General features: G+C 47.4%; 1 protein-coding gene across 4 annotated transcripts in view; it reads right to left on the reverse strand.

The window, feature by feature from the left end:
• DNMT1 (DNA methyltransferase 1) overlaps positions 1-12,412 on the reverse strand; it is a gene marked incomplete at both ends in the record, with an annotated part of 42,265 nt that extends 29,853 nt beyond the window's left edge. For 2 of the 4 annotated variants that reach the window (XM_082837027.1, XM_082837030.1), the window contains 6 exons: positions 1,384-1,462; positions 2,594-2,672; positions 3,492-3,711; positions 3,901-4,008; positions 4,531-4,567; positions 12,333-12,412. In XM_082837027.1, coding sequence (XP_082693153.1) covers positions 1,384-1,462; positions 2,594-2,672; positions 3,492-3,711; positions 3,901-4,008; positions 4,531-4,567; positions 12,333-12,412 — 603 coding nt within the window. Of the gene's footprint in view, positions 1-1,383; positions 1,463-2,593; positions 2,673-3,491; positions 3,712-3,900; positions 4,009-4,530; positions 4,568-12,332 lie in introns of those variants that run through there. The other 2 variants (XM_082837028.1, XM_082837029.1) reach the window with 2 other exon arrangements.
• Positions 12,413-12,632: the final 220 nt, after the last annotated feature.

The raw sequence follows: 12,632 nt of genomic DNA on the forward strand, positions 1-12,632 counted from the left end.
TACCAAATGCATGTATTTAATACCTGTTTTAAAAAATATAGTGAGATCTCAAAACTTTAAATTGACTAAAGTAAGATTCTCTCTGTAGTACTACTTATTTGACCACCACCACCTGATAACACTGGTGTGGTGCACTGAGCCTTACTCTAGCATATCGGGATAAACCCTGTTTCGACAAGTGTTCATCCTCCAAGTCCCCAAGGTCTCACACACACTGCCAGTGAAACTGCTTCCTGCTTGGGAAAGAGTGCCCCAGTTCGTTTCTTTAGAAGCTAAAAGGCTATGTAAGCCCTCCAAAAGGTTAGAGGGCAAAGAACAACTCTAAAACTGGCACACTTGTTAAAAAACAAAAGACTTGCCAATATTACAAGAGCCAGCTTGCTTTCACCTGTGACACGTTTTCTTAGGAGGCAAGGGATGTGGCCACGTGACTTGGACAAGCTGTTTCCCTCTGTCTCAGTGTCCCACCTGTGAGTGGGTAGTCTGACTAAACAGGAGAATGAGTATGTCTTTTACAACAGGACGTCAAGTCCACCTCAGTGATATTGGTAGCCTTGAGTCCAGTGCTTCTCGCTCAGTGCAACTGTGCCCCCCAGGGGACATCTGGGAAAGTCTGAAGGTGATTTTGGTTGTCACAACTGGGAGGAGAGAGGGAATGTTACGGGCATCTAGGGAGTAGAGGTCGGGACCTTGCTAAACATTCTATGATGCACAGGACTCACCCCCACAGCAAAGGTTTACCTGGCCCCAAAAGTCAATGCCTTCGTTGAGAAACCCTGCCTTAGAGCAAACCACAGATACTCATCTTTAGCAGGTAACGGGGCATTTACTACCCACCTGTAACCTACAGACTTCCCGACTTACACAGCTAATCCTGTGGCAGGACTGAAATAGATAGTGTGTGACCATCTGGTATTATCTAGGTTTGCCCCTCAAGTCACATGGGACAGTGCTAGAGACTGACATTTTCGATATTGGAGGCCTTTGGCAAGCCGCCAGTTTTCTAACCTAAAAAGTCTAAGCAGCATTATTACAATACACATAACATGACAATTCTGCTTTTCTAGAGAAATTAGATGTGGGAAAGGGGCTTATGTGACATCAGAAGGAAATGCTTTAAACACATCACATCTGCTGGTTTGACTGTCAAATCTTGACAACTGGAGAGGTAGGAAAGTAGACAGGAGGGAACAGACCAAAGTTACGGGCCTTCTGAGCCCTCAGGTCTAACCCTAACACACTTCGTACTGCCCAGGGTCCAGGGATATGTTCTAACATCCTCTCAGTCACTTCTGGGCCATAGATAGACCAAGTATACATTCACAACTACCAGCAAGTGTACCAAAATAAGGCAGAGTTAAGAAACTTAAACACGAGCCCTACCTGGTCTTTTTCTTCTTCATCGACAGAATCATCTGATTTTGCTTTTTCAGCGTCTTCCTCAGGTTTCCGTTTGGCAGGGCTGTCACACACAGTAAAGCCAACTGTTAGCTCAGCCAGACCCTAGTCCTCCAGTGGGCACGAAACAACTTATATTCCTCCCTACCAAGAGTACCCTCTGTTTGGAAAGATTCAGGGCATGGACACCCTCTTCCCTCCAAGGAGAAGCCCTTTCTGCCAGGACATTAAAAGAAGCTTCGAGCTTAATGTTTCTTTGGATGACAGGTTTAGAATACCACCATTTTGCAAACCTTAAGAAGTAATGGATCTAGACTTTGATCAACGGCTGCTAGAATCACCGAACAGACATTACATGCCTCTGATGGACAGCCCCATGCCGTCAATGAAGTCTCACAAAATAAGGCTGGAATCTGATCAAGACTCTAGACCTAACTACCAGTGTACAGAGAACTGGAGACAAGGGAACACATTAACCACCAAAACGATGCAGTCAGCCAGACCTAGAAGCTAGTAGACAAAAGACCTATTTTCTTTAAATAAATGGCAAGAAACTAAGGAATCTATCACTTGAAAGGCTTAAGGAGCAAATCAACCAAACTCTGTTACACAAGGGGAAGAATGAACACTGCTATGTATTTGTTAGTAAGGAACTGTTACACTTTATAAGGCATGTTTTGTCTTCTTCAAAAGACGGTTTGCTAGATGTTAGCAATTATAGCAAAATATGAATAAAAAACTTGTCAAAGAAAGAGACCTTGTCATCTAGAAATATCATATTTGTGGATAAGATGACATGTCCGATTTGTTTCAAAGTAATCCAACTGGGGGGACATGGGTGTGTATGGAGTTGTAATCCATTTGGAATAATTCACTTGGAGCATATGGGGGTATAGATGAAACAACAGACAGGAGCTGTTAACTGTTGTTGACACTGGGTGATAGGTACACAGGGGTTCATTTTACTATCCTTGGTAATTTTGTGTATGTACATTTGAAGTTTCCTATGTTAAGAGTAAAAATGGATGAGGTCTTCAGAAATGCTGTTCATGGATGTCTAATTACAGAATATCAAAAGGAAAACCTAACAATGTGGAAGTCAGAATTACTAAGTTACATCCTACTAATTCTATACGTGTTTTACCAAAAACAGTTGGCCCCTAAAATGGGGGCTGTCCATTCATTATATACTGACCCCCTTGTGAAATGAGATGTGATGGTGGTCTGCCTGGTAGTTTGCCTTGTAATCCTGGGGCTAGATGAGACTTCAGCTGCTTAAAGAAAAAGAAACAAAAAAGCCACTATGAATAAAGAGTTCACAGCGAAGGTACAGTTCTTCAGCATTACCAAGCTGGTGCAGAGACCAGGTTCTGAGGATTAAGTATCCTTCTCTTCTTATTCTAAGCAACCACCATCTTGATAAAGTCATCAAATTAGCACCTGCCAGTTTGCTGGGCCATTTCAACACAAGCTCTTGTATGAGGGGCCCAACCCTGAGACGGAAAAGGAAACAGAACCTCCGCTTATTTCGTCAAAAGATGAAGTGGCCAAGCACCTGACCTGAGCTCAAGTCCCATGCTCTTATTTTTAAAAATTCCAGAAGAGTTACTCTGACTACAAGCGGGGAAGGAGTCTAAGAATAAATGTTCAGCTTAAACAGGCATGTAACTTAGACGTAATAAACATCAGTAGCTCCTGTTATCTTATACCTCATAAATTCAACCACATTTGGGGATCTAATGCTCTATAACTTGGTTGAAGACAAAAATTGCAGGTATATATCTAAGCTAGTTAGAAGTATACACAAGAGGGAATTCCATGGTGGTCCAGTGGTTAAGACTCGGCACTCTCACTGCTGAGGGCCCGAGTTCGATCCCCGGTTGGAGAACTAAGATAGTACAAGCCGAGCAACACAGCCACCCCCCACCCCCGCCCCAAAAAAACAAAAAAACCCAAAAAGATACACAAAAAACAAGTACTGCCGGTGGAGGGGTTGTGTGTGTGGGGAACAGACAGACCCTATGGCGCCAAGTCTGTCCTCCCCTTAGGTGGTACCAGACTCCAACGAGGTCAAACGAGTCAAGCACTCTTACATTTTGTTTCTGCATCGGACTTGCTTCTCCTGGGCATGCAAAGTTTGGAAACAGGTTTGGGGGACTTCTTTTTCTCTGCTATTTCCACTCTGTGCTCCTCACCACTTGTCTGGCTCCCGTTTTCTAGACATCCATTCACTTCCCGACTGAAAGCATGAGCTCCGTTCTCCAAGGACAAATCTTTATTTAAAAGGGATTTGACTTTAGCCAGGTAGCCCTCCTACAGCAGGAAAGGATAATTTAAGTAGCAGTGAATGTAAACAAGTGGCAATGAGAGAATAAGGAAACACATGCGCTTCCTGTGTAACTATCAGGTAACAGGGAGAGGTGGGATTATTCTGCCTCCCTGGTCACAGACAAGTTACATGGGAGGAAACATTTTCTAGCCACTGGGATGCTGAGGACTTACCTCTGATAATTCTTCTTTATGTAATTTGGTTTCCAAGTCACATAATTGATTCTTTATTTCTGTCTGCAGAAATTCATGCAAGAGATTCAATTTCTCCTTCACGCATTCCTAAGGGAAGGATATAGGTTTAGAAGTCTCCGCACTCCCAAGCTATGAACTAATGGACTAATACACAAATAGTTACACTGCCTGGTCACCTAACAATGACTGAATGGCAGGCAATGCTGAGTCAGCTAAAAAGAAAACTGAATATTCACAAGACATGTTCGTGATGTTTCCACTAAGATCATATCACACCATCTCCAGAGTGGTGAAAAATGGAAAGATTAGAGGTGAAACAGATACATAATAGTGTACTAGAACAAAACTGATTTTGAAAAACAGTGTGACCGGGACACGTTATAATCCAGACTTGAGGCTACAGAACCCAGACGGGGAAACTCGATGAGCTACCAAAAGCTAACCAATAATATCCTATTAGTACAGCACATTAGACAAAAACATCCAACGTATCCTCAACTTTAGGGAAAAGAGAGCCAATTCCACTTAAATTTGTTTTTATGAACTACACAGTATCTGTCAATTGGTCACATTTGATCATAAATTTTGTTAAGGTAGAGATTACCTTACCTTTTCTGTTAAACTATCTCTTTCCAAATCTTTGAGCCTGGGGGAAGAAAAAGGGAAGAAACAAACACTTGTTAAGCAACATTGTCTACCTGTAAGAATACCACGTTTAAAGAACTTTGGAAATAAGTTTAACATGAACGTTAGAAAAAAATACAATGGTTTTTCCCTCCCCCAGTGTTTAGAATGCCCTACTGTAATGCCTACACGTTAAGAAGTTATTTTCGGGCTTCCCTGGTGGCACAGTGGTTGAGAATCTGCCTGCCAATGCAGGGGACACGGGTTCGAGCCCTGGTCTGGGAAGATCCCACATGCCACGGAGCAACTGGGCCCGTGAGCCACAACTACTGAGTCTGCTTGTCTGGAGCCTGTGCTCCGCAACAAGAGAGGCCGTGACAGTGAGAGGCCCGCGCACCGCGATGAAGAGTGGTCCCCGCTCGCTGCAACTAGAGAAAGCCCTTGCACAGAAACGAAGACCCAACACAGCCAAAAATAAAATTAATTAATTAATTTTTTAAAAAGTTATTTTCAATATGAATGAGGTCCCCCTTTTGGGGGGTGGTTTTCTGATGGTGGTAAGAGATGATATAGGAGCTCTAGAACAACATTATTTCTTTTTTTTTTTAACGTTATTTTAAAGACACTGGGAAAGGGGAAGCAGGTCACACAGTTGGGGTCCTTTCCAAGTTAACTGATCTATAGGTGGTCTTCCTCCAGTTGGACCTGACAAGATTTCATAGGAGGGCATACAGAGGTTAGAAAGAGTGGACCAGGGTGACAGGATGCTGTGGGGAACAGCCAGCTAACATTCCCAAAGGCCAGGATGGGGTGGTGGCAGCATATTCCTGATGAGGAATATAGGAAAATGGAGGAGTCAAGGCATCTGAGGCAGCAGGGGGTGCCCACACACAAGGAAGACAGATGAAGCTAGAAAAGTTGGCTGGCGCCTCACCCAAGAGCTCATCCTTGTAAATGTTTGTACCTAGTCATTCACAAGTGCAGAACCGTCATGAGTTTAGCTGGAAAATCATGATCTGATTTGATTATTGAAGATTAGTATCTTGCCTCTTTGGGGAGGAAGGGAGCAAAAAGAATAAAGGAACAAAACTAGAAGACACCGAGGAAATGGGGAGGCTGCTGTTCCTAGCCTGGGTGCTGACTGTGGGCAGTTGGGTGAGAACAGGTCTAACCAGCTGGGCAAGCATCCGTCAGCAGAGGGGCAGCACCCTGGGCGGGAACTGAGCCTCCACCATCTATGGCTCCTCCCCTCCAGCACCCAGGCTAGGTACTCAGTTACCAGCAGCCCAGAGGACAGGAACAGAGGTCTGCCAGGCTGGCCTTCCCAGAGGGCAAGTGTAAGCAGCACAGCCAGGAATTGAGCGACAGGCTTTGCTGGACTAATGACATACAGTGGCTACTCCGAGTGCACGTGGATCCTGCTTCTAGCTTCAACCACCACTGCCATCTGTGGGTGCCTACTCTACGCCAGGCCCTGTTCCAGGCAACAAGCTGAGTGATGGGATGTAGGCACTACCAGGCAGGGACCTCATGACTTGCTGGATGGTCAGGAAAGGCCTTTCTATAGAAAAGACTTAGCAGGGACTTCCCTGGCAGTCCAGTGGTTAAGGCTCCGTGCTTCCAAGGCAGGGGGCGCCGGTTCGATCCCTGGTCGGGGAACGAAGATCCCATATGCCACAAGGTACGGCCAAAAAAAAAAAAAAAAAAAAAAAAAAGAAAGACTTAGCAGCCTCCAGATACAGTGGTAATATACTATATTTCACATATGTTGTGTAACTTGGACTCAAGATTCCGAGTCAAGCTTTCCAGAAGCATGTGAAGCCCCTTCCAGGCAAAAGTCATTTTACCCTCAAAGCAACTCAGGTCCTGGGAGAGCCTTGGATGAGGACAACTGCATAACTCGGTACTCACATGCTGCTGCAGGAGCATCACACCTACCTGTCTTCGGTCATTCTCCTCACAAAACCCTGGCAGGACACAGCTCCTACCTCGACCAGGTTACCTCAGGTGTCAAGGATAACACTTAGACTGAAGCCCATCAAAGGGCCCTTTCCACAATGCTGACAACTCCTACATCTGGCCAGGAGACAGATCTGTGGGTCTGAATTCTTTGAAGCTTTCCTGTGAAGTGGGATATTTAGCCTGGCAGGGAGAAACAAATCTTCAGAATATCTGAAGTGTCTTGCCCTGTGACGATTGGATTTGACCTGCTTGGCCCCAGAGTGGAAGGTTGGAGCCCAGGGCAGGCACCGAGGAGCCAGAGGTGTGGCAGGAAGAAGGCTGGCCAGTGCGCCGCTCCTGACACCCAGGCTTTCACTGGAGCGTCCATCCCCTTCCCAGTAAAACTGGTGACACTACCTCACATCTGCTTTACGTTCATAGCCAGGAGGATTAGAAGCAGACATGAAGGACCAGGTAGGGGAGTCACAGAGAACAGCAACCACCTTATAAAAGAAAACCGTAGCTCCCTTCCAGTCTAAGATCCCACAATTCATTCCTAGTTGCTTCCCTCAGACCAGTTCTTTAAAGGAGAAAAAGATATACATAAACCACTGTGTGGACAAACAGAGTTCAAATATGAGGCTTCTGAAGCAAAAGGGTATAAACAGCATCAGGAAGGAGGGATCCAGAGACATTGAGAGCTCAGCGGGAACCGGGCAGAGGGAGCTGTCTGAAACAGGAGCAGCACAGCAGGGGCGCTGGCTCAGAGTTCACCCAAGGAACCCACACAAGTCGGGCTGACACAGGGGAAGAAAGGCAAGTCCAGAGAGTGGAGGTGGGTGCCAGTCTGAGGGAGGTCAGCAATGTCAGGCTCAAAATCATTGACTTTGCTCCATAGTTAACAAACCATCGGAAGAGTCATGGGGGTGGTAGAACCCAAGGTATCAGTCATCTTTTAGTAGGAAAAAATAAAGTCAATCTGGCAGAAATAAACAATATATCAGACAGGAAGAGATAAGATGTTAAATCACGCTAACATCCTAAACTAGAAATGCTGGTCTGTAATATGGTTTAGCAGCAGGAGCTGAGAACATGCTAGAGAAGTTACAAAGCTCCGTCTACTCTGCCTTTTGTAATGGGCTGCATGGCGGTTGGTATAGGGCTACCAGAGATAATATTTGTGGTACGAAGGAAAACGGACCACCCCCCGCAAAGATATCCATGCCCTAATTCCCCAGAACCTGTGAATATGTTACCTTACAGGGCAAAAGGGACTTTGCGGATGTGATTAAGGTTACAGCCCTTGAGATGGGGAGGTTTTCTTGGCTTATCCAGGTGGGCCCAATCGAGTCACTTAAATCCTAGGAGCAGAGAAACTTCCCAGCTACATTTCAAGCGATGTGACTACAGAAGGGTCAAAAAGATGTGATGTGAGAACTGGCTTTGCTGGCTTTAAAGACGGAGGAAGGGGGCCACAAGCCAACAGATGTCATCACCTCTAGTAGCTGGGAATGGCTCTCACCTTACAGCCAGCAAGAGAAGAGGGACCTCAGTCTTATAACCACAAGGGACCGAATTCTGCCAACAACCTGAAAGAGTAAGAAACAGGTCCTCCCCTAGAGCCTCCAGAAAGGAATGTAGCCTGCTGACACTTTAATTTTAATCCAGTGAGACCCACACCACATTTCTGACCTACAGAATCAGAAGATAGCAAATTTGTTTTATTTAAGCTACTAAGACTAAAGTAGTTTGTTACGGCAGCACTTAAAAATTAATACAGTACCAGAAATTCTGAACTTTTCGGTGGGAGAAAGTAAGCAGACCATGAATTTTAGGAGTGACATTTCAGTGAATAGCTATCTAGATGGCTATTCGGCAGCCAGAAATTAGAACGGGCTCTCCAAAGAGGCCTCTCCAGCTGTACCCCCAACTGCTGAAAGCAGAAATCTAAGACTGGAAGAAAATAAGGGTCCAGGAATTGAAAAGGAATATGGCAGAAATCAGGGAAGAGGTCCCCTGGTGGCAAACAGCATCACAAAAGCCAAGGATACAAAGAATTAAGGATAGAAAACCACCTTAACTGAAGAATAGACTGGACACCCGGCACAAAAGCTAAGCTAAGGTGGCAGCAGAAAGAGCAAGACCAGGGACTTCCCTGGTGGCACAGTGGTTAAGAATCCGCCTGCCAATGCAAGGGACAGGGTTTGAGCCCTGGTCCGGGGGAAGATCCCACAAGCCGCGGAGCAACTAAGCCCATGCGCCACAACTACTGAGCCTGCGCTCTAGAGCCTGTGAGCCACAACTACTGAAGCCCGCGTGCCACAACTACTTAAGCCCGCGTGCCACAACTACTGAAGCCCGCGTGCCACAACTACTGAAGCCCACGCACCTAGAGCCTGTGCTCCATACCACCGCAATGAGAAGTCTGCACACTGCCACAAAGAGTAGCCCCCGCTCACCGCAACTAGAAAAAACCCTAACGCAGCAACAAAGACCTAACGCAGCCAAAAATAAATAAAATTAAAAAGAGCAAGTTGAGACGATAATACAAGAAACCAGGCAAACAGGAAGGTTGGAATGATAAGCAGACATACACTGCTATATTAGTATCTGCCTTAGTATCAGGTCTGCGTGTTGGTACTTTAAGTTATGCACCGCCCCCCACCCCAATAACAGGAGTGAAACATACAGCTGCCACGTGATAAGCAGTGAAGGAGGTTTCTGTGCAGGTGCTGTTCTACCACGTTTACACCTATCAGCTCAGCCTTCACAATGCCCCAGTGGAGCAGGCACCTCCATCCCATTTTACAGATAAAGCACCAGGAGGTTAGACGACTCGATCATACAGCTGGCAAGGGGTGGGGTGGGATCTGAACTCCAGTAGTCTGCACCTCTAGAATCCTAGTGCAGGGGAGAACTAGAAAAGGTAACTCAGTTTTGCCCTCCATACCTACTCAGGAGCCATGGAACTAGTTAAGAACTTCACTCTAATCTAATCAGAGTGGCTAGCAGATAAGAAAGCTGTCATAATTACAAAGGCTAAATGAGTTGTGCAATGAGGTTGTTAGAATCAATATGTAAATCCAGGCCTCGGTGAAGGGGAACGTCTGGCATGTAAGCATTCGAGTCTAGTGGACGCCGAGCTGCAAGTACAATGAATGGGGCAAACATGCTCAGACAACAAGTCATCATCAACTCCCAAGCTGCAAAGGCAGCATGCGGGATGCGCTGACAAAATTCAACACCTCATCGCAGGGAAAGGGGAGTGTCTTTCTGAGCAGTCTTACGGATGAACAGACAATACCAGCATGGTGAAGGGGTAGGTGGAACCCAGCCTCACACTGGTTGCTCTGCACGGTCCCAGGTCCTGAGAACCTGAAAGGTAACCTGTGTGGTTTGTGAGGAAAAGAGCACAAGATGAGTCAGGCAAGTGGACGGGGATCCCGGACTTGAAGCCAAGTGCATTAGGCAGTGTAAGGGGCAGGAAAACCTCTGTCTCCAACTTGTATCGAAAGAGGATCACAGTTTCCACTTATAGAAAGCAGACCTGAGTGGCAACAGAAAGACGACTAGGAAGACTATTGCTTTTTCTATACAAAAGATGGTGGCTTGGACAGAGTAAGAAAATTCAAGTGGAAAAATGTGGCTTGTCCTGAAAGGTGTTATTTTTAGAAGACTTAGGACATAAAATACTTCAAAAAAAAGTTAAACTTAAAAACCCAAATGTTAAGAATACTTTCTAGTATCGTTACATAGTTAGTGTAACTGTATGAGTTTTAAAAGCTGCCATATAAACACAAGTTAGCACAAGTGACAGAAATGCCTGAGTGAGGTCTAGGCCTACATTTTGTTCCTAGAGCATTCTACTGAACTTAGCAGTATAATCCATAATGTGAGGTCCCTAATTTCCATGAATCAAAAAGTTCTACCTCCGTTTACAAGGAGGTATAAGGGAGTATTGTAAAAGGAGTATTGAATGCCATGCTTATGTGTGTATTTTATAGGCTGAAATTCAAAATTTAAGAAAAGCTGTTGAGAGGGTCACATAAGCTGACAATGTCAATGGTCTGAGGCAGAAACCCAAGACTCTATAGCCACAGTAAGCAATTCTCATTCAAAGTAATATGGAACCTAGGGTGAATGGCGGATTGTAACACTCACCTAAGAACATTCAAATTCAACCAAACAAAACACTTGCTCTGGCCCAATAAAAGCCCTAGCTGAAGGGAAAGGTTTTGGCAAGAAGCAGACTTCCGCAGGAATCTTTGCTTCCTTGCTGTTAACTCCTGTGGCAACCACTCTTGAGAACACTTGAGGATTAAATGAGACAATGTAAAGTGTTTTATACAATTAGCAGAATGGAAAAAAAGCAAGCTAGATTAGTCAATAATGCTAACACGGGGTGGGGGGGGGCCTTTATGTGCCAGGCATATTCTCATTTAATCCAATAGCAGTTTAAAGCCCATGTTAACTGTCCTAGTCCACAGATGTAACTTGTTTATGAAACTTGCCCAAGGTCAGATGAGCCAGTGGAGGTGGCATTCCCACCATCAAGTTAAAGAAGGCTGGGCCCAAACATCTCTGTCCTGGGTCTAAAGTGAAGCCAGATACTTCCTTAACGCCATTTCCATTTTTAAGTTATGTTTCCATTTTTAAGTTATGTTTCCATTTTTAAGTTATAGGGATTCTTCAGCAAGGCAGAGCACCCTCTAACTGTGGTTAAGAAGTGGTCTGACGCCTGGGAGGGAGACCCAAATGCCTGCAACACCTACTCTCCACGGCCCAAAGCCCAAATCAGAACTGGACTGGCACAACTTTAGGAAACAAGCACAGGGAAATAGAGAAATGGCAAGATCAGGTTCACAAATCTGGCTGGAAGTGTTCAGGGCTGGTCGAGGCTCCCGTGACCAGTGCTCCAAGTGAGGTGTGCAAGCTTCCAGGAGTGAAACTGATGCCCTTCAGGAACAAGAAGCCTGGGCCCAACGGTCTTGCCGCTGACTCCTGTGCACAGATTAGCTAAGACTGGCTAAGTCCCCGATGTTAGCTGCTGGCCCCTCACTCCCCCTACACACACACACACACGGAGGAAACTGCAGCCAGTTCTCCCGAGCAAGGCTTCCTTGATGCCCACGGCTCACAGGCACCGATTTACTAGAAGAAACCACTCAGCTTTCACGGCGTCCGAGCCCTAGCCCTCACGGTATGTGAAGAGTTCCTTGCAGAATGCGCCTACCCTAGCCGTATGAGGTGATGGAGGGAGCCCCCAGAGGAAGACGGGGCTCGCAAACCTGAGCCGGCCGCGCCCGTCCCCCGACCGGCGACATCTGTCTCTGGAGGCTGCCATCGGGATGCGTGGCGTGGGGGCACCGAGGGGACCCCCAAAATACCCCCGGGGACCAGGCCGGCCCGACCCCCTCGAGAGGACCGGGCACCGGAAGTGGAGGCCTTAGTGCCCGGCCCGAGGGGTATTCTGAGGCCGCGGGCTGCCCACTTCCTGCGCGACCAGGCTGGCGGCAGGGGCTGGGCCTGAGGCTGCTCCAGGAAGGGGATCCCCAAGGCGAACCCAAGGCTTGCTCTACTTTGAGGTCAGAAGAGACCCCCAAGTTTCCAGTCACCAGGGAGCTGTGAGAGGGCCTCGGCCCATTTTGGCGCCAAACGGCCAGCGGCGCGCGCGACCGGAAGTGCCACCCTGCCCGCGCCAACTGCCGCCGCGCGCCGCGCCATCCCACGCATGCGCGCCCGCCTGTCAGCGGCGGCCACGGGCTACCCGGAGGGGAAACGACCCCCACCCCCACCCCAAACGCCGTGCAACCCATCCCAGGTTCGCAGTCCCCCGCAGCACCTACCGCCTGCGGACATCGTCGGGCAGTGAGAAGGCCCGGGAGGCCAGCGCGGGCACCCGGGCTGGGGCGGTACGGGCAGGCATCTTGGAAGGTGCAGCAGAGGCGGCGGCAGCACAGGCAGCCCTGGCTTTTCGCGCGGAAACCGATGGGGAGGGGCGGCGAGCGGAGGCAGCGCGTACCATCCCGGCCTGGGCGTGGGGGAAAGCGGGCCGTACCACACGGAGGGAGGCCGTACCATGTGTGGGTAGACGCAGTGAAGCTGGCCGTGCGTAGGGGCCGCGCATGCGCGGGACGGGAGCGCAC

This window comes from Leucopleurus acutus (genome assembly GCF_964270905.1).
Source record: "Leucopleurus acutus genome assembly, chromosome: 3".
NCBI classification, from domain to species: Eukaryota; Metazoa; Chordata; class Mammalia; order Artiodactyla; family Delphinidae; genus Leucopleurus; species Leucopleurus acutus.